At 42.4% G+C, this 21,931-nt stretch overlaps 1 protein-coding gene across 2 annotated transcripts; it reads left to right on the forward strand.

Annotated features, from left to right (window-relative positions):
- The first annotated feature begins 189 nt into the window (after positions 1-189).
- On the forward strand, positions 190-20,525 carry LOC117433663 (valine--tRNA ligase). 2 transcript variants are annotated; one of them, XM_059008931.1, is made up of 30 exons: positions 190-349; positions 1,873-2,250; positions 2,905-3,048; positions 3,573-3,744; positions 4,561-4,697; positions 5,150-5,234; positions 5,802-5,902; positions 6,291-6,418; positions 7,122-7,286; positions 7,630-7,711; positions 8,035-8,154; positions 8,576-8,684; positions 8,799-8,887; positions 9,178-9,268; positions 10,237-10,361; positions 11,334-11,596; positions 11,868-11,958; positions 12,374-12,479; positions 12,863-12,933; positions 13,527-13,652; positions 13,982-14,086; positions 14,626-14,694; positions 14,785-14,863; positions 15,437-15,564; positions 16,738-16,893; positions 17,101-17,307; positions 17,918-18,029; positions 18,424-18,596; positions 18,973-19,122; positions 19,872-20,525. In XM_059008931.1, exons 2-30 carry the CDS (start codon positions 1,912-1,914, stop codon positions 19,938-19,940), a joined length of 3,792 nt encoding a protein of 1,263 aa, XP_058864914.1. In that variant the 5' UTR covers positions 190-349; positions 1,873-1,911; the 3' UTR covers positions 19,941-20,525. The 2 variants fall into 2 exon arrangements, with proteins under 2 accessions (XP_058864914.1, XP_058864915.1); XM_059008932.1 differs by having other exon boundaries at positions 192-349; positions 1,911-2,250.
- The last annotated feature ends 1,406 nt before the right edge of the window (positions 20,526-21,931 follow it).

Below are 21,931 nucleotides of genomic sequence, written 5' to 3' on the forward strand. Positions count from 1 at the left end.
CGAGCGCCTTTAGGATTAAAAACAATGTGAGACAAATCACCAATAAATAAATAATACTAAATGTTTTTATATATCGAAGACATAATAAATAACTGACAGAACTTAGCACTGTTAGTTTGAGTGCATTAGCCCGCTTTGTTTTAATCAGGCAGCAGTGCGGGCACATTTGAATAGTGGAGTTCTTGAGCAAGGGGTCCTGATAGGCAACTCCTCCCACACGTGGATGCCGGTTTGCAGTAAGTTTCATCAGAAAAGAAACTGAACCGGTTTTATAACAAAAAGCAGATCGGGGGAAATCTGTAACTCAGAGAAAATCAGGTTGATCTGCTGCACACACAACTTAAGAAAGGTATGCATTTCTGTTTGTCTGGAACGATAAGAGATCAGATTATAATGCTAGGAAACTGGTAAACTGACATATTACACATCATCATAACATACGGACAATACGTATTCTCTAATTTAAGCTCGCAATTTAGTTTCATATTTACAAAACGCATACTACCGTATATAGCTAAATATATTATATCAGAAATAAAGAAGCATTTGTGTTTATATGTTGTGACATTTTGATTTGAGAAAGTACCAGGACTGTAACTCGGTGTTACGCAGATTTCTATATCCCCTTAGATTTGACGCCTGCGTAGATCAAGATCGCCGTGTTTGATGCTTCTGAACAGTATTTACATGTAATAAAATTAAAATGTTATAGAGTTTTATCAGGTTACTTTTAATCAAGGATTCCGTGTATTGTTGCAACGCAGGAGGCTGAGCGTTCTGTAGAAAATCAGTGGTGTTAAACGAGCTGTTTTATTTTGCTACAGAATTAGTTTTGTCTTGTTTTCAATATTTTTTGCAAACTGCAGCAGAACTCAATGGCAGTGCTGAGAGCACAGCGGGACTCGCGCACAGGAATATCACGCATCCAGGTCCAGCTTTGAAAAACTGCATCTGCACAGGCATGGGATCATGCGGGGGTACAGAACTCTATAAATAATACCTGGATTTAGTTTTCTGATGCATATTCGCCCCACTCTGTAATTCTGTGTGTAATAGTATATACTGTACTTAGTATTGCTTTTAGTTGTATAATAAGGTCTGATATATTTTCCTTGCTTACTAAATGCAGATTTGGCTAGCATCGAAAAAAAAAACCAAAAAACTTGTTTTTATACTTTACAAAATTGATTTCGTGAGTTCCTGCCTCCAAATGCATCAGGTAGAATACAAAAACGTTTCCCCGCAAATAAGGTGCGCCATTCAGTTTAATCAGATTAAAACCGAAGTAATTCGGATGTAAGAGTCATTAGTTGTCATTTCCGTCCGTGCCTAGTATTGGTTAGTTGTTGTTTTTGTTTTTATTTATTGTTTTTCTTTCACAATCATTTATAAATTGTTATGTGAACGAATGTATTCCCAACATTGTACGAATATTTGTCACAGCATTACCACATATACAGTTAACATGTATGTATATGTGTGTGTGTGTGTGTGTGTGTGTGTATATATATATATATACACACACCTTCTAAGGTTAAAAACTAAGAACTACACTGAATTACTAAAGATCAGTAGTGAAGAGTTTGAGCAAAAAATGTTTCCTGTAGCTGCATAAACAACTCCCAATAGTAAACCCACAGGTTCGTGGGATATTACTGGGATAGTGCAAATTTAGCAGAGGTCTGATTTGCTCAGTTTCCTGGCACCTAGTCTGAACCCCAGGACCGGATACAGGACTACTGCGAGCCTCTAACCCTATATAGAAATAATTTTTCACGTTTTAGATATATTATATTTCAAACACCGCAAGTCAGACAGATGCATTTCAGGCCATTTGATGTTAAATAACTCCTCTTGTGTCTGTCTTCCCAGAGTCCTTTCCCTTTTTTATTTTCCGTTCCGTTCTCCAGGATGTCCACTCTCTACGTCTCTCCTCATGCGGATGACTTCCGCAGCCAGACCGTCCTCATAGCTGCTGAGTTCACGCCCCCTTCATCCAGACCCCGGGTCCAGACAGGGGGCGGAACCTCGCCGGCCACGCCCCTTCCCTCTCTGGTGACAGATGGGGGGCTGGTCCTAGCGGGCGTGGCGTCCGTGGGCTACTTCCTGTGTCCGGAGAAGATGGCCGGCAGTGGGCAGTGGGACTCCGCTCTGGTCAGGCAGTGGGTCAGTTTTGCGGAGAATGAGGTCACTCCGGCTGCTTGTGCCTGGACCTTCCCTCTACTGGGAATGCTTGATCCCAACAAACAGGTAAGAGAGGGTTAGAAACCTTCCCGAGTCCTGCACCCAGTCCAGGCTTTCAGAACTCCCCTTGTTTTGATGCGTTATTGAAATCAGCAGGTGCCAGGAGTTTGAACAGCCAGCCCCCACCTGCTAAATCTGCTCTGAACCGATCACACTTGAAAAATTCTCACCTGTGATTCTGCAGGTTGACTGTTAGGAGCTGTTCATGCAGAATCATTGAAATAATGTACTTAATTGATGGAAGATGCAAACATTATAGAAGGTTAAGTGTGTATATATATATATATATATATATATATATATATATATATATATATATATATATATATATATATATATATATATATATATATATATACACACACGCATTAGCATAGGGCAGCAGTGTGGAGTAGTGATTAGGGCTCAGGGCTCTGGACTCTTGACCGGAGGGTCGTGGGTTCAATCCCAGGTGGGGGACACTGCTGCTGTACCCTTGAGCAAGGTACTTTACCTAGATTGCTCCAGTAAAAACCCAACTGTATAAATGGGTAATTATATGTAAAAGTAATTTGTAAAAAATAATGTAATGTATTGCTCGTGCTTTTAAGAGGTTAAAGGTGGCTTTCTAAGCTTTAAAGTTCCTGTGGTCTTGGCTAAGGCATGCGTTTGTTTGACCAGGTTACGGAGCGTGCTCAGACAGAGCTGAAGAAGGTTTTGACTATGCTGGACTCTTTCCTCAAACTCAGGACTTTCTTGGTTGGGGAGAGTTTGACCTTGGCTGACATCACAGTGGCCTGCTCCCTGCTCCTGCCTTTCAAATACGTGAGTAACTAGAGTCAATTATTATTGTCCAGAATTAAGTCTGTCTCTGTGTGGCACGTTAGTTTGGCATATATCCGATTGGGAAGCTTTTGGGCAGTTGTCCTTGAAGTTTCAGGCACATTTATTTCTCATGAGGCAGAGGACATGGTGCTTTCTCTATTTTTACATTAATAACTAACTACTTGTTTTAAAATGTAAAAAGGACATGATACCATTTGCAGAAATGAACCTGTATATTTCCACGTTCTTATTTATTTATTTATTTTTTCCATGAAATATTATTAAATTGCAATTAGCTGTATTCTGTTAAAAGGTGCTTCTCACAGTGGCAACAAATGACTTCAACTGAAGTCGCTGAACAGTTGAACAATCACAAACCACGATTATGTTTCTAAAATATCCAATTCCAGTCGTTCAAATCTCGGAAAATAGTCAAAATCAGCAAATTCGTCGTTGTCTAATTCAATTGCCGACTTTAGTAGGCTACAACGTGTTCTGAGTCTGTGGGTCTGTCTGTCTGTCAGGTGTTGGAGCCTGCTGTTCGGAAGCCCTTTGTCAATGTGTCACGCTGGTTTGTGACGTGTGTCAATCAGCCGCAGTTCAAGAAGGTGCTGGGAGACGTGAAGCTGTGTGAGAAGGCTGGGCAGGTAAATCCAAAAACCAGCAGCCTGCAATCAGGAGAACAGGTACCCAAAGGTAGGTGTTGACTACACCTGGAGCCGTGATTGAATTCTGTTGTGTTGAAGAGCGAGATATAACGACACTGGCTTCAGACAGGCGCCATGAGAGCTTCCTATAGAGTTCTGTAGTATCAAACTGAACATGATTGTAGGACACTGTCCAGGGCTTTAATGAAACAGAACTGAACAGTGAAAAACAGGACGTCACATTTTCCAATTTTCCATATATCCGGAAAACTGCTTCTGCAAATACGATGGAAACTGATGGATTGTCAGACAGTGAGGATATATGGATTTATCTCTCTCTTTGTCTGATGTCACAGCAGGTATAGAAGTAAGACTCCCATTGCATAGCAGTTTGATCCTGGTTTTACTATGTGTTAAGACACACCTGAGCTTGTTACCTGTTCACTAATCAAGCTCCCAGTAAAACCTGGAATGGGTGAAACTGCTATGCAATAGGAGTCTTATTTCCATCCCTGCACCGTTACTTTTCAACATGTACCTTGAGAACACAAGAAGTTATTCCACATACTGTAAATCAGTTATTTTAATATACTGTACCAAGACACTATCATGTTTGCTTATGTAACGACATCTAGGTCCTTCATACCTGTTCGTTGCCATTGTGTGTCCTGTACTCTTCTGTACATGCTGTTGATAGCTGACACAGTCATCCACATGTATACTGATATCTATTCATTTTAAGATGTACATGACTAGGGATGTATGTCACTGATATACTTGATATTAATCCAGCTGCACTACTCCAGCTGCTGATGGCTAACCATTTGAGATGCCTACTTCACATTGAAACGCCTCTTTCCATCAGTCCCAGGGCAGGAGGCCTCCGCTCCACAACCGAAAACCGAAGCCCAGCTGAAGAAAGAAGCCAAGAAGAGGGAGAAGATGGAGAAGTTTCAACAGAAGAAAGAGATGGAGCAAAAGAAACAGCAATCCCAGACTGAGGTACGACACAGCCCCATTGAGAGTCCCACCATGCACATTGTGTTTGTAATTGAAAGGAATATGTGTAGATATTATATGAATACTGGCTGCACTTGAGGCTTACAGTGGAAGACTGTTGCCCCACGAGAAAAGACAGTGGGCAATTATGTTCACTGGAGATAACTTTTTTTAACCCAAGGGGGTGGAACGTGCAGTCCATATCTGTTTAAAGTATTATTTCCCCTCTAGAGATGAAAATACCCTATTGAAGGGGATCTAGTAGAGGCAGTCGTACACATGCAAATGTATTAGAGCACCTCAAGATTCGTCATTTGTATCCTTTATTTACCTACCTGCATAAAAAATGCTTTGTTTGAATGAAGTTTACTGTTTATAAATTATAAATCACATATGAGAAATTAACCAATCGCTGTTCAGGATTTGTGGAAACATTTGAACATTTTTTTTTTTAGAAAAAAGCTAAACCTGAGAAAAAAGAAAAAAAGGAACTAGGGGTCATAACCTATGACCTCCCAACTCCGGCTGGAGAGAAGAAAGGTGAGGGCTTTGGGTGGGGGAGTGTGGGGTTTCTGTGTGCCGTGATCTGATGAGAAAGTGGCCTGGCTGAGCTTCCTACTGTCGGATCTCAGAAGCTAAGCAAGGTTGGGCCTGATCAGTGTCTGGATGGGAGATCTGCATGAAGTTGCTGGTTCTTCCTAGTACCTAGTTCTAGGTCAGATTCCCTCTATCTAACTGCAGTCAGACCATGTGACCTATCGCAAAAGCTACCAGGATGCAGCTTATTATCTGTCCATAATTGGCACATTGTCAGAGCGCAGAGGGTTAGACTCTCTACCAAGGGAGCGCATGCCTTTTCAAACTGCGCTTCAACTGTAGAACCCCATTCCAAAACAAACTCTATTCAGACCTTAGAAATGAAGACTCATTGTTATAGTTTTGCCTTTCCAACTGTTTAGATCCATGCATTTTACTGTTATTGTGTTTTTATTGCAATTGAGGTTTTTGGACTGTATGGACCTGTGTTTTGATAAGGGCAGTTTCTGTGCTTTGAGGAGTCTTGATAACTGTAGTTGACTGACTCTGTCTGTCTCTCTGTCTCTGTAGATGTGCAGTGTGCAATGCCAGACTCCTACAGTCCCCAGTATGTAGAGGCAGCTTGGTACCCCTGGTGGGAGAAACAAAGCTTCTTCAAACCAGAGTACGGGGTTAGTATATCACCAGGCTTCAATCAGATGCATAGGTACAAGATTTTAAAGTGTTTGAATCTAACCCAAAGATTCCATACATCATACCTGTTTTGTAACTTCTGTAGCTACTTAGGTCTCAAATGTGCAGTTTTGGTAGAAATACGTGTTATGGCAAGCTTCATGGCATGTATTTTGATTTTAAAACATCATATCTGGTATGATAATCATTTCAATGCCACATTTGTTCTAGTTTCTGAATATTTCAGTGATACAGATCTTTTTCACTATCCATTTTCTAAAACAATTCAACCTGATACTACATTCTCCTTTTTTAAAAAAAATAGATTATTTCAGGGAAAAATAAAAAGGTTGACAATTATTTTATAGACGTTTCTATTTTGTCTAGCGGAAGAATCTTTCTGAGCCAAACCCCAAGGGTGTGTTTATGATGTGTATCCCTCCACCCAACGTGACCGGATCTCTTCACCTTGGCCACGCCCTCACAAACGCCATCCAGGATTCGCTGACTCGCTGGTAAATACGTCACAGCCAAAGTACTTCATTGTTTCTCTTCATGCCTTCCCCTGAAGATGGCGCTATCCTTACACTATTGCACTACTGTTATATCATTGTAGACATAACTAGTTGTAATCCTAACTGGTTGCATCCTAGTTCATACTGTATTTTAGTAGTATTATTTACAGTTACTGTAAACTACACTGTATTTAAATATTCATCTTGCATCGTAACCCTGTACTGCCCGGTAACACCTGTAAGTCACCTTGGATAAAACCGTCTGCCAAATAAATAAATAATAATAATAATTATCTTGGTTAACCAGGTTAATACCATTTATATCCGTGGCAAATTAAAGGCATCCTTCATATCATTCATAATTTAATCATATTGAATTTGTTACATGTTCTGTTTTAGTTATTTTATTTGCCACACTTACTAACTACCACACTGGGAATATCCTTTTCAAGCTCTGGTCTGCTTCTGAAACTGGTTTAAAAAAGGACCACCTTGGGTGTGCAACTGTAATTTCTGCCCCCCTGGGAACTGTGAGATTTTTCATCTACTAACTCGGTTGCAGAGGGGACAGGTATGACAGTTGCTCACTCACTCACTCCTGATTTTTAGGAGCCACTTTTCCAAAGTAATGGCAGGCTTGCTATGGTGGATATCCACTGTTGTGATGGCACTAACTTGGGTGTTTGGGTTGATCTGTTGCCAGGCACCGAATGCGGGGAGAAACCACCTTATGGAACCCTGGCTGTGACCACGCTGGCATTGCCACGCAGGTGGTGGTGGAGAAGAAGCTTTGGAGAGAGCAGAAGAAAAACAGACACGACCTGGGCAGAGACGCCTTCATAAAGGAGGTGTGGAAGTGGAAGAACCAGTAAGTGGGGCTGCAGTTTAAGTGTTTGTATTTTCATTTTTGATCAGTGGTGTAGTTAAGCTGGAATGTGGCGGAATGCCATTCCGGTACTATTTTTTATAGGTAGCAATGGTGAAGTCAAGTCCAAACTCTCATAATAGGCAAGCTGAGTCACATGACTCCCATCTCCTGCACAACTGTCTGATTCAGTCAGTAGTCCTCTTGGTGCAATGAAAACTGTTTCTTTAAGGAGGGCTGAAAATGCTGATGAAGACGACAGCAACAAGTGCATTGACTACGACTGTGAACACAAACACCAACGACACACACAGACACACATAAAGATGTTTTTTGTGTTTTGCAGGAAAGGAGATCGGATTTACCACCAGTTAAAAAAACTGGGATCCTCTCTAGACTGGGACCGAGCTTGTTTTACCATGGATACTGTAAGTACAGTCGGCTGACAGTGTTATGACGGGTCTTTTTTTTTGTCCAACCTCTAACTTCTTTATCTCTAAGGTAAAATGCTACGAATGGTTTGTTAGTTTAATGTATGGTATGAGAAAACTAAGCATTGTAAATATCTAGTGGACCAGTTCAGTGGATTGAGTCATAGGTTGGCAAGATACTGGCATGGTGGCATTGGCCAAAAAACTTGTCTCGTTTATCTACTTGAGTTATTTAGCTTGACCTCAATTAAACAGATGAAGGCACTAGTTTCTCATATTTGGACCCGCGTCTGACACCAACCCCCCTATTCTCTCTCTAGAAATTGTCCTACGCCGTGCAGGAAGCGTTTGTTCAATTGCACGAGGAAGGGGTGATCTATCGGAGCAAGCGTCTGGTGAACTGGTCTTGCTCTCTCAACTCTGCAATCTCCGATATCGAGGTAAGGATGGCGATGTAGGGGTGGCCAAGCTTAAACTTATATAGGGGGCTTGGTGGTCCAGTGGTTAAAGAAAAGGGCTTGATACCAGAAGGTTCCTGGTTCAAGTCCCAGCTCAGCCACTGACTCACTGTGTGTGACCCTGAGCAAGTCACTTAACCAACTTGTGCTCCGTCCTTCGGATGAGACGTAAAACAGCAGCAGTTGTTGATGATGCATAGTTCACTCCCTTTCTTTTTCTCTTTCTAATGGTTTATTTAAACATTTTAAATAAATGTATATTACTTTATTTCTTGAGTTGGTTCCTAGATTTTCTTTCCTTCACACACGTGTATTCTCTCTCTCTCTCTCTCTCTCTCTCTCTCTCTCTCTCTCTCTCTCTCTCTCTCTCTCTCTCTCTCTCTCTCTCTCTCTCTCTCTCTAGGTAGATAAGAAGGAGCTGACAGGTCGCACCCTCCTCCCTGTCCCAGGATACAAAGACAAGGTGGAATTCGGGGTTCTCGTCTCCTTCGCATACAAGATTGAGGGCTCTGGTGAGAGGCAACAAGCTACATCTCCCAATACCAATTTTAAATGCCTGCAGTCCTCCCCGCCAGTAGGGGCGCTGTTCCATGTGTAACTCCTGTCTGTGCTCTTGTGTATTTCAGATGAGGAGGTGATTGTCGCCACCACTCGTATTGAGACTATGCTTGGAGACACAGCCGTTGCAGTCCACCCACAGGACGCCCGATATCAGGTAGGTACCCCATAATGTCACCAGACCTTCGCAACATTGTGAACCACTCATACAGTTGTGATGTAATGTGGTTAGCACGTGTTTGAGAGTATCAGAATCTTGAGGTATATGGTTGTTCATCTGTCTTGCATGTTTAAATATATCTAGGCAATTTTAATATCAGTAATTCATCCATCATCATCATAATCATTGTCTTGGAATACACCACCCCAAAAAACAGAGCACTTCTCTACTTGTTTAAACATATTGTTATATTCATATTCTTGTTATTTCCATCGCTCTTTCCACAGCACCTCAAGGGGAAGACAGTCGTTCACCCATTCTGCGATCGCAAATTGCCTGTTGTGTTTGATGAATTTGTGGATGTCAACTTTGGGACAGGTGAGATGAAAGCTGGAGAAGGCAGCTGCACTGTGGACTGGATTCTAGAGGTTGTTGTTGTTGTTCTGATTGTTGGGTTTTATTGCCAGTCCAGCCCGCTCATGCCCCCTAAAAATCTTTTTTTCAAAAAATAGCCAACGGTGTGATGGCACCCCCAATGTTCCCCATTTACGATCTATCGTCAACCACAGAACTGCCTCCACAGAATTTGGTTCGTTTATTAATTTTTTTCCCCCCATGTGCGCTCTCTCTCTCTCTCTCTCTCGCGCTCTCTCTCTCTCGTGCTCTCTCTCTCTCGCTCTCGCTCTCTCTCTCTCGTGCTTTCTCTCTCTCGCTCTCTCTCTCTCGTGCTTTCTCTCTCTCGCTCTCTCTCTCGTGCTTTCTCTCTCTCGCTCTCTCTCTCATGCTTTCTCTCTCTCTCTCTCTCTCGTGCTTTCTCTCTCTCGCTCTCTCTCTCGTGCTCTCTCTCTCGCTCTCTCTCGTTCTCTCTCGCTGTCTCTCGTTCTCTCTCGCTGTCTCTCCTTCTCTCTCGCTGTCTCTCCTTCTCTCTCGCTGTCTCTCCTTCTCTCTCGCTGTCTCTCCTCTCTCGCTGTCTCTCGTTCTCTCTTGCTCTCTCATTCTCTCTTGCTCTCGCTCTCTCGTTCACTCTCGTTCTCTTGCTCTCGCTCGTTCTCTTGCTCGCTCTCTCTTTCTCTCGGTCTCGCTCTCGCTCTTGCTCTTGCTCTCTCTCTCGCTCTCTCTCTCTCATTCTCTCTCGCTTGCTCTCTCGTTCTCTCTCTCGTTCACTCTCGTTCTCTCGCTGTCTCTTGTTCTCTCGTTCACTCTCTCGCTCGCTCTCTCTCGCTTGCTCTCTCTCTCGTTCTCTCTCGCTCTCGTTCTCTCTCGTTCGCTCGCTCGCTCGCTCTCTCGCTCGCTCTTGCTCTCTCTCTCGTTCTCTCTCGTTCTCTCTCTCTCGCTCTCGCTCTCAGGTGCTGTGAAGATCACCCCTGCTCATGATCACAATGACTGGGAGGTGGGACAGAGGCATGATCTGGAGTTCATCAACATAATAGATGAGAACGGCTTCCTGATCAACGTGCCCCCTCCATTCCTGGTACTGTGTCTGAGCCTGTCTCCCTAACCATTTCATTATGTATATCAATGTGTCACTTTGTTTGTGGGGTCTGTATACTGTGTCTAAACATGAAAATGTTCAGTTTAAGAGCAAAAAACTTCAAATCACATTTTAACTTCATTTTGAGTAGTTCTGAAGTTTCCATAAATTCAAATTCATCTTGCTTATCGTCATTCTGATGATGTGTTATTACTGTCCCTTGACCCCCAGCGATGTCTCTAAAACGCCAGAACAATCCGATAATGTCTCTTATTCCGGTATCTGATCTGACAAATGCAAATGAAACTGATGCGTCCGAGTATCATTCAGATATGCCTGCAGTAAAAATGGCAGTGGCTGCATTTTTGAAAATCAACGAGGGATGACTCAACTGGTAGCCATAGAGACGGCATAACTGGAGGAATTTGAAGTGCTGGAACTGGGCTTTTAAAAGCAATATGTAAAGCACTTGGCCAGTTCATATGAAAAAGTCTGAATTCAATATTTCGAAGTGCCCCATCAAGCCCATTCCTGACGGTTGCCATGGTAAGGCCAATGTTTGTGCTGATATGCCAGGGAAGCCGCAAATAGACTGATCCCTGAAGCCAGCATTAAACTTCAGTCATCAACACCGGGCCAATAGGGAATTCACGTGACCTGGAGGAGGAAAAGCACTGAAGGCTCATGTATTAAATCAAAGTCTTGGTTGCCCCCCACCTCTACTATCTAATTTTATAATAGCATGAAATAAATAACAGTTACTCTCATGTAATAAACTCGCCAGCGCCTCCTATAGGCTTTTTGGCTTCCATTCGGCTGTCATCTGTTAAACTCTTGATTTTTGTTCACATATTTGTAACCATTCAGGTACTGTGTGATTATTCTGTGATAACGAGGACCCTCTGTAATGTGCGTGCGCTGGTTTATCCTCATGTAAAGTGCTTTCTCGCTTTCCCCCTGCCCCTCTCTCAGGGGATGAAGAGGTTTGACGCCCGCAAGGCTGTGCTGGAGGCCCTGAAGCAGCGGGGGCAGTTCAAGGAGGTGAAGGATAACCCAATGGTTGTTCCTGTGTGCAGCCGCTCCAAGGACGTGGTGGAGCCCCTGCTCAAGCCCCAGTGGTACGTGAGCTGTGAGGAGATGGGCAGGCAGGCAGCCGAGGCAGTGAGGTCAGGAGAGCTCAAGATCATCCCAGAGACACACCTCAAGACCTGGTTCAACTGGATGGACAACATCAGGTAAGAACTGAGACTGTCTGATGAGCAAGATGCCAACTGGATTCCCATCCAAATAGCAAACCAGTTTGGGGAAATGAATCCCGAGTTCATTTTCTTTCAGATTTCAATTCTAATAATCCTGCTAAAACATTTTTTTTATTAAAATGTTGTGTGTTGTTCATCATTCTCTATTTATGTTACTGAAATTCAGCATTTAAAAGTGGAACAAAATCATGTCAAACAAATAACCCTTGCCTGGTTTTTATAACAATGATTGGTTCTGCCTCCACAGGGATTGGTGTATCTCCAGACAACTGTGGTGGGGTCATCGCATCCCAGCATACTTTGTGACTGTCAACGATCCCTCTGTTCCTCCTGGGGAGGTAAGCATTGAATCCAGGAAAGGCGCGGGACTGTGGCATTGGTTTCACTTGGATACGACACCACTGCCATTCAGTCCTGTACCCTTCTCTCTCTATATACAAGCAGACCCTGGCAATCGTGGCTCTGTTCTGGATTACACCAATGTCCACTGTGTGTTGAGTGGCTAGTGTGAAACCACTGACCAGACTCATTTCACTTGAGCTGCACAACTGGAACCCAGGCCTCCAGAGGTGAAAGAGAGACGAGGCTACTGAATTAAGAGACTGTCTTATCTGTGCCACCTAGCCCCTCAAATCGGAACTAGGCTAGGGCATTGTTTAGCAAGTTTATTTCATGTGCAAGCGGATGAGGCTTATAACTTCTGTTACTCCTCCTACACAATATAAGCAGCCTTAGACTAAATTATTTTCTCAGGACACAGATGGAAAGTACTGGATTAGCGGCCGCAGCAAGGAAGAGGCTCTGGAGAAGGCAGCGAAAGTGTTTGGAGTCCCAGCTGAGAAGATCTCACTAAGACAGGGTAAGTATGAATGCGTGTGTGTGTGTGTGTGTGTGTGTGTGTGTGTGTGTGTGTGTGTGTGTGTGTGTGAGTGTGCCAGCTTCCTAACACAATATTGCAGTAATCGATACTTTCAGAAGTATATATTAGATGTGTTTTTTTTAGTAAGGGTGAGATACCTGTGTCCTTTACGCACGAATGGTTTGTCGGGACTCTCAGGCTCCCCTGGACGCACGTCTGTCCGTCTGATCTTTATGTGGGTCCTTTTGATCTTTATGGATTGGGACTCCCACTGTTTTCACCGGGACCTCCAAAATGTCCTCTGGGACCCTCAGTTTTTTTGTTTAGTTGAGAGTCCTGGACCCTCAATGGGAACGCAGTTTAACCCCTTGCATTCCTTTCAGACGAGGATGTGCTGGACACCTGGTTCTCTTCAGGAATCTTCCCTTTCTCCATCTTCGGCTGGCCCAATCAGGTAAGAGAAACGGGTTTGTCTCTCTTTCCTCCTGCTCAATAATTAAAAACTGTGCATAGAGAAAAGTGCTCCACATTCAGCAAGCAATACGACATTTACTTCAATGTACAATTCAAGTAACAACAAAGCAAATAAAAAAAAAAAGCATACTGAATGAATAAAGTGTGTTTAGCAGAGTTGAACTAAACTGATCTGCAGACACGTTTAAACTCCACTTCTCTCGTCTGTCTCTCATATATCCCTTTCAGTGACTGAGTGCATGCTTGTACCACGTTAAATTTCTTATCTGTGGATCTATTTTATAATGCATAGATGTCTTTTTTTCAAAGTTCCATAGAGTTCACACACAAACTGTTTTAAAATTTCATAAAAATAAAATGAAAAAAGTGTTGACCGATTTGGGGATATTCCTGTGTGTGCGCATTGCTCCTCGTTCTCTCGTGTGTGCTGTGTATGATGTTCCTCTGTGTGTGTCGGTTGTCTCACGTGCTGTGTGTGATATTCCTGTGTGTGTCTGTTGTCTCTCTTGTTGTGTATGCTATTCCTCTGTGTGTGTGTGTCGGTTGTCTCTCATGTGTGTTGTGTTTTTCCAGACCCAGGACCTGCGTGTGTTCTATCCCGGGACGCTGCTGGAGACTGGGCATGATATCCTGTTTTTCTGGGTGGCCAGGATGGTAATGTTGGGTTTGAGACTGACCGGTAAACTACCCTTCAAAGAGGTGAGACACAAGATGACCAAGGAGGGCTGTGTCCTATGCCACAACTACATATTTCTTTTTTTTCCCCCGAATTGTGATAACTTGGTTAGAACCAAGGGAAGTAGCTTTCAATGTCAATAATTGTTTTCACTGTTTCCTTTCCTTTTGCTTTTGAACAGTTCTGTTGCTATGTAGGTGATGGTGATCTACTTTTTATGACGCTGATTATTTTTTTTTGGAGGTTGCTGTTCTGCTCCAGTAGTGATTGAGGATTAGTTTCTCCTGTGTGTTTCAGGTGTATTGTTCTGCTCCAGTAGTGATTGAGGATTTGTTTCTCCTGTGTGTTTCAGGTGTATCTCCATGCAGTTGTGCGGGACGCTCACGGCAGAAAGATGAGTAAATCTCTGGGCAATGTCATTGACCCTCTGGACGTCATCACTGGTATTTCCATTGAGGTAGTGTGGTCTTTAAATCCGTGCTCACCAAAGTCTTGAAACCTGTTCTCTCACCTCTTATCACAACATTGTCACTGGTTAAGTGCTGACCGAGGCTTTTATTTCCGCGTCTGTACATACATTTGTCACGCTACATTTTTGCTTATGTCTTAAACCTCTTCTCCAGTTGCAGTGATACTTGGTATTGCCATTATTCAGCAAACGTTATTGATGGTATTCAATTCTGGGGGTGTCTGTCTGTCCGTGTGTGTCACAGTAACATGTTTCCATTACTCTGGAAAAGGTCTTATTAAATTGTGATGAAACTTGATATTAACATTATTAAGAATACGTTATTGGGGATATACAAAAGTGTCTCTGTCTATACACTCTAAGGTATTCCACATACTTGTCAGAAATCTGACCTCATTTGCTTATATAATTACATCTATGTCTTTTCATGAAACTCTTCTTTGCAGTTTCTTGGTCTATATTCACCACACTCAATTATCAAGCAGAACTACTAATACTATATTCATAATATATTTTTTTTTTCATAGGGCCTTCATGCTCAGCTTGTTGACAGTAATCTTGACCCAGTGGAAATTGAAAAAGCTAAAGAAGGCCAGGTAAATAACTCCACTGTATACCTCAATGCACAGCCCTCCTGCCTTGTTTAATTGCTGGTTTTTATTTATTTTTTTATTCCTTTCTCGCAGAAATCGGACTACCCCAATGGCATCCCGGAGTGTGGCACTGATGCCTTGAGATTTGCCCTCTGTGCTTACACCAGCCAAGGTAACGCAGTCCACCTCGCCATGTAAATGAGGGCCAGGGCAAATGAGTCAACAGAACTTTATCAAGACGTTACCAAGAAATACATAAGTTACATTGCATTAAACAACACGCATTCCAACACAAAAACGTTTCTCACCTTCGATTTGGTAATGGGTAGAGCTGCACAAACCGCTTTTTATTCGGAACAAGGTCTCTGCAGGGGAGGGGCAGTGGCGTTGATCGGGCTAATTTTATCATTGCAAATGAAACAAGTTAAGAAACAGCTGCTTGGATTTGTGTGGACTGATATTCTCCAGAATCTAAAACAGCAATCATTACAAACCCAGGCAGCTGTATCTTCACTTGTTTCAATTGAAATGGTAAATCAGCCCGATCAACTCCAATGACCCTCACCTGATTTCTGTGGAGCGCTCAATCTGAATAATCAAACTGTACTATGGTTTAAAAAAAAAAAAAATTGTTTTGGGCCATTGTTGCTCTTCCCTGTCATTAGATTATCGAGTAGTCTGAGTGATTGGTTCAGCGCTTTCCTGGTGTCTGATCTGTTCTTTGCTTCACTCGTCTTTGCTTCAGGTCGTGACATTAACCTGGATGTGAACCGGATTCTGGGCTACAGACACTTCTGCAACAAGCTGTGGAACGCAACCAAGTTTGCAATCCGAGTTCTCGGAGAAGACTTTAAACCTGTGGCCAAGGCTCAGGTAATTCCGGTCATCCCTTTGGTCTGTATGTTAAAGAACGTAGCGCTACTACATGTTTCACAGTTTTAATTGTATGCTTTTACATTTTCTAGAGGTTTGCATTCATTCAGTCGTTGCGTTGTTCCCCGCTGGGGGTCGTTCTTGACGATCATGTTGATTTAATGCACTTGTTGTACAGGCACTCACCGTCATGTTCTTTGGGAATTCAATCAGAACCTTCTGCTTTTCCGTCATTTGTCGCTTAAGGGGTCCCCAAATGACTCGCCTGGTCAAAGCACGGCCGCGTGGTGTGTAGGGTGAGTCGTGCAGCGCAGGTTCACATCTTGGCTGTGCAAAGTTGTCGGTCTTCGCTGGTGATTCCGAAGGGAGCATCGCATTGGCTCTGGCGCTCCCGTGGATTAGGGAGGCAAAACCGGCAGGGACTGTTTCTCATCCTCGCACTGCAGTGGACCCTACCGGCCAGGTGCCAAGTGAGCTCGGGCAGACACCTGCAGGGCTGGCGTTTATCCTCCAGAGGCCGACAGCTTGCTGGCATCCACTCTCGAGTTCCTGGGTGTAAGAGAGGAAACTGGCACAGTCGTGGGATCAGAGGACACCCACTGAGCCTTCGGAGCTGAGCTGTGTGGGGAATCGCTGCGATTAGGGGAAATAACTGGGCATTCTAAATAAAAAAATGTTCGACAGGATCCGAAATATACTTATACAACAAGAGAGGTAGCCGTGAATAACATTTTCAAAGCTGTGTGATCTATTATTTATTTTTATACCGGATCTCATTTTGGAATCCATATTGCATTCCTTCAAATCTAAAGACAGAACAAGCAAGTGATTTGCTCTGTTCCAAACTACGCTACGCTGCGCTGCTAAGCAGATGCGGAGCGTGATCAAAGAAAAGCAATTCTCCCAATTCAGCTGCTTTTAATCGAGGTTTGAACATGCTTTCTTTTAAACTTGATAAACAGAAATATCTCGCATCGTCTTCGGGGGCTTCTGGATTATTCAGCTATCCTCATTCATGTAATAAGTACAGTACTCTAGGAACGTATACTTCAGATACGGAACAGACCAGAGGATTTCCTAACTTCCATTCTCTTCAGTGTTATTTGCCTGTCCTTGTACTGTAGCATCCCTGGTGTGTGTCACTGACCCTGTGTCTTGTTGTTTGTGCTCTAGCTGTGTGGCAGTGAGAGTCTTGCTGATCGCTGGATCCTGTCTCGCCTCTCTCTCGCGGTGCAGCTGTGCGACTCTGGCTTCAGGAGCTACGACTTCCCAGCAATCACCACTGCCATCTACAGCTTCTGGCTGTACGAGCTCTGTGACGTCTACCTGGTAAATACGGTCTGTCTAATGGATTCAGTGCCTGTGCAAGATTGAAGGTTAGGTTATTGGATTTTGCTAGGTGTTTGGTTTGGATAATTCACTAATTTGTACCAGGTTTGTTAATACAATTATTTTGGAACATGTGAAAAGGATTGACTTGAAACTGGAGTCTCTTCTCTGTTCCAAAACCTCCCATGACCTTTTTGACCTCTGCAGGAGTGCTTGAAGCCAGTGTTTGCAGGAAGTGATGTTGCTGCCATGAGCGTCTCCAGGAACACTTTGTACACCTGCCTGGACGCCGGGCTCCGCCTCCTCAGCCCATTGATGCCATTCGTGAGTGAGGAGCTCTTCCAGCGGTTACCACGGAGATCAGCGCAAGCCCCGCCCAGCATCTGTGTTACACCGTATCCAGAGGCCTCAGAGGTAAACACAGGGAGGGAAGGAAAGAAAAGAGGGGGGAGGGTACAGAGAAGGTGTTCAGAGGTCTCTCTTTTCACGTTTTCCTTACTACGTTGTGGTGGTTCAATCTTCTGAGCGGTTCTGGGTTCTGTTGCTCCAGTATTTAGTTTGTTTCTCAAAATCTACCTTGTGCTTGACTGAAGTATCTGGGACGACAACCTTACTCGGTCAATTCAAATCATGTGACAGTGTAACCCTTCATCTTCATCAGACCTTCCTCTACTCTCTCTTTATTTAAATAATGTAGAGTTGGTGGGTCTAACTGTTTATAAAAAAAAAATTAAAAAATGATTTGAAATGAGAAAGGCTGTTCAGTCCTGTCATTAAGGATTGTCCAGACAAGCTTAAAGCCAGGTAAAGGCAGATTTTGAGAGAAATGAGAAGTCAACATGGGAGCAACAGACCTCATAACCACTGGGAATAATTGAAAAGACCATAACAGGGTACAAAATAAAAAAAAAAACATGACATTTGAAGATGGCATTTAAGAAAATTAGTCTTTCATTATTTTTTGAGCGGACGTTTACAGGGACGCTTTCTCTCTTTAATTGAAAAGTCCTGTTTGCGTTTTCAGTTCTGCTGGAGGAGTGAGGAGACGGACAGGAATATGGAGTTCATCATGACCATCATCAGAACCATCCGATCCCTGCGAGCCGATTACAACCTCACCAAAACCAAGGCTGACTGTGAGTACCAGACAGTCGCAGGAAATTCCTGCCCGATTTTTCTTTTCATGGATTTCAAGATTTCTGTGAAACGTACCATGTAATATGTAGACCCCCATAAAAATAAAATAAAAGAATATTGCAAATATACATATTTTTGTTAATCACTTAAATACAGCAAACATTTATTTTGCTGATGCACTGCCTGTCACATTTAGAAACTTGGCAACCAGTTTAGTTTGCTTCCTGTAAATGAATTTACTATTGGACAGCACTGTACAACTGTATACCTAGGCTATCTGAACTTGTCTTGTGTGTTATTGTGTCTGTGTATTATTATTATTATTATTATTATTATTATTATTATTATTATTATTATTATTATTATTGATGCTTATCTCCCTTGTGTTGCCAGGTTACCTGCAGTGTTTGGATGCAGAGACTGTTGCTGTTGTGAAGCAATACAGCCCCTATATCCAGACCCTGTCGTCCTCCCAGACTGTCAACACTCTGCAGAGTGGGGAGCCCCCTGCTGGCTGTGCTGTCGCTATAGCATCTGACAAGTGCACTGTCCACCTGCTGCTCAAGGTGAGGGGGCTAGAGGGCGCCACTGAGACGACCAACATGAAAGCAGAAAAAGCCATCAAGTCCGGATTCAGTTGAACAAACATGTCAAATACTAAAGTCTGATGTCTGTAACGTTTCATGTTTGACAATGCATTTGTTTGGTTTCTGTAAAGGGAACTAAAGGTTACTGTCTGTTTTTGTAATGCTTTTATCAATTTTATGCCACGACTGATGAGGAATGACCAAATACCGTCCTGGGATGCACAGACATAAAACTGACAATGTGTACGTTTTTTGTATAGGAAAATGTGAGGACCTATGAAGTTATGTAAGATATTATGTAAGATTTAGTGCAATTATGCTGTAGGTTGGTTGAAAACCTTTGTGTGTGTTTCAGGGTCTGATCGATGCAGAGAAGGAGATTTCGAAGCTGAGTGTGAAGAGAGGGGAGCTGCAGAAGCAGTTGGAGAAGCTGGCAGAGAGGATGGGGAAGGCAGACTACAGGGACAAAGTGCCTCAGAAAGTGCAAGAGGGCGACGCTGAGAAGGTGAGGCTTCGAGAACGGGACCGACAGAGACTCTCACAGTGACTTAGCTTTCTTTCTCTTGTACACTTTTTTTTTCTTTCATTCTGTTTTCTCATTTCTGGTTTATTTTTAGTTTTTTCTGTGTCCTTTTCTCTCTCGCTCTCTCTAAGTGTAGAAAAGCTATTAAGTATTCAAGTAACAGTGCACACAGTTGGATGTTAATTATATTCATATCCTAGGTCTGTCTGTTGTCGGTTTTTCATCTCTTGCTGTTGAAAGCTCTTTGGTTTTAGACAACTGAGCTGTGTGTTTTTTTTGTGGCTTCACAGTTCTCACAAAGTTATGCGAGTCGCGTGCAAGAGACCTGCAGCTATAGTTTCTCACGATTTCAGCAGACAGGGGTTTTTTTAAATTTTTTTTCTTCTCCTCCCCATGAACAGGATATCTGATGTTAGGGTAGTTCCGAGTACTCGGACCATGCAAGTATCCGTCATGATTATAATGACACGTGCGACCCCTTGGTATTGCTCGTTACTTGTAGTGGGAAATTAAAAGAAAAAAGGATTCTTATATGATGTCATCCATCATCATTATTTTATAACAATACCATGCATAGGTATGCCTAAACCACTTGCAACTACGCAAAACAAAAAGTTGACAAAATGGGGTCTAACTAAAAATACAGTTGACCATGTTTTGTCCGTCGTCATTGAGATAAAAACCACGTTTTATATTTGCATGCATTAGTTTTACTTTGTTTGTATTTTCAGATGAAGCAGAGTGAGACAGAGTTGCAGAAAGTCCAAGAAGCTGTGGAAAATTTCAAACGGATGCTTTAACCAAAAAATTTCCAGGGACCCCGGAGGAGAACAGCGCCACTGCTGGAGCGGAGGAGAAAGTACACATAAATCATAAAATCATATATAAATCAACTGGGACAAGATCCTAACAGTGCAAAACGATACACCTTGCAAAAAAAAAAAAAAAAAAAAACATTTTAAAAATAAAAACTATAGTCTGCTAAGCATTGTTGTGTTGGTCTTCTGTAATAAAAGGAATATAGGTCTTTTTAAACCCAAATTTATCCTTGAAATTAAATTGTATGTAGGATTTCTTATTAGCTGCTAGTGCTAATACGAGGTCAGTGATAATAGGCCCAGTTTTCCACTGTTCGCTCATGATTTAGCATATGGAATTCATTTAGCAAGGTCAAAGCATCATGCATGTCCTGTTTCATATTTTAAATGCTGCATAACTTTAATACTGGGGCATTTTCAATACTTAATAAGGGAAAGTTTTATAAAAAAAATCCACTGAATTTTAATAGCGCTAAAAGAGATGGTAGTTTAAAGTCTTGATTAGAAGTCATTAAAAAGGTGGCATGTTGTAAGAGCTAAGAAAATAAAGAAATGCATTTGAAATTATTTTTTTGTCCAAGCATTGCTGGTTTGGTTTATTGTGGGCAAACTGAATTCAGGTCAGAGTCTTATTTGATTAGACAGAAGCGCTGTGGTGTGGTTGCTTGTTATGTGAGAGACTGCCTGAGATACTTCGCCACAACACCACAGAAACTAACAGCAGTTCCAACACACACCTGTCTCTGTGAACAAAATGGGTTTCGGCTTGCTGCTATGTACCTTATAGATAATTAATTAAATAATTCCAGAAGTCTTATCTGTTGATCACTTCCGTGCGTCATGTTCTGTAGGTCTTCTATGCATGTTTAATAGAAGTTTTAGCAAACTTATATATTATATATATATATATATATATATATAATATATATTTGCCGTACCGCGTTTTATCTGTGACCTATATAGTGAAAGGACGGTGTCATTTTTTTATATTGATCAGATATCATAATGCTAAGCAACATAATGGTTACTGAATTTGTGTAAAGAAGGCACTTGCATTAAAAACTAAGAACAATAACCTTCAAACCTGCAAAACTGCACAAGTGGGCCTAAAGCACACAGGGTTTGATGCACATACAAACGTGGCGATAGACAAGTATTTTCAAATATACCCGAAGGTAGATTTTAAAGGTGAAACAAGTTCTGTAGTTTCATTTCTGCCTGTCACTTGTAGGCAAAATGACCATCTTCTAGATCCATGGTTTTGATCACTCACAGTAACAGCATGCCAGAGCAGTGAGCTGTTCAGAGCGGCATGGCTCAGGGCAGGTGTAATTTTACCCGCTGATAGACATTCACTCTAGGGCAGTCTGATTGGCAAAGAGCAACACGCTATTTATATAGCATACTGGGCCTGTTGAGCACAGTCTTTGTAAACCTGGAGAGAGAGAGAGAGAGAGGAGATACGTATCCTGAAATCGTTGGGGATCAAAGGTTCAGAGACAGAACTGCATATCTCTCAGTCCTAAAGGTATGTGGAATAAGAAAGGTGACGAGGTTTTGATGTGATGTTTACTTAAGATTCCTCACTCCTTGAAGATTTCTGGTGTTGTCTGGAAACTAATTTAATTTGATTGGTATTGCCTGCAAGTGAGTATTCCACAGTTACACATCTATAGCGTATGTGTTTTTTAGGACACAACAAATGCGGCACCTAGTTTTAAACTAAGTTCAGAGAAGGATCAGTTACCTGATTCTCTGGGAGATAGCTCGGGTACGGAGTTGATCTTGTCGGGAGAGGATTCAGGTAAGCTTGTCTCACTCGAACTATTGAGTGCCTGTCTTATAAATCTTACCTAACTGTGTGTGAAGCTGAACTTTGAACTCTGCTTCCGCTACGTTTACCTAACGATATCTACACACTATCAAGTCCTTGCCGTGTGTTATGTTGTTCCCGACACAACATATGCAAGGTC

This window comes from Acipenser ruthenus, chromosome 38 (assembly GCF_902713425.1).
Source record: "Acipenser ruthenus chromosome 38, fAciRut3.2 maternal haplotype, whole genome shotgun sequence".
Taxonomy (NCBI): Eukaryota; Metazoa; Chordata; class Actinopteri; order Acipenseriformes; family Acipenseridae; genus Acipenser; species Acipenser ruthenus.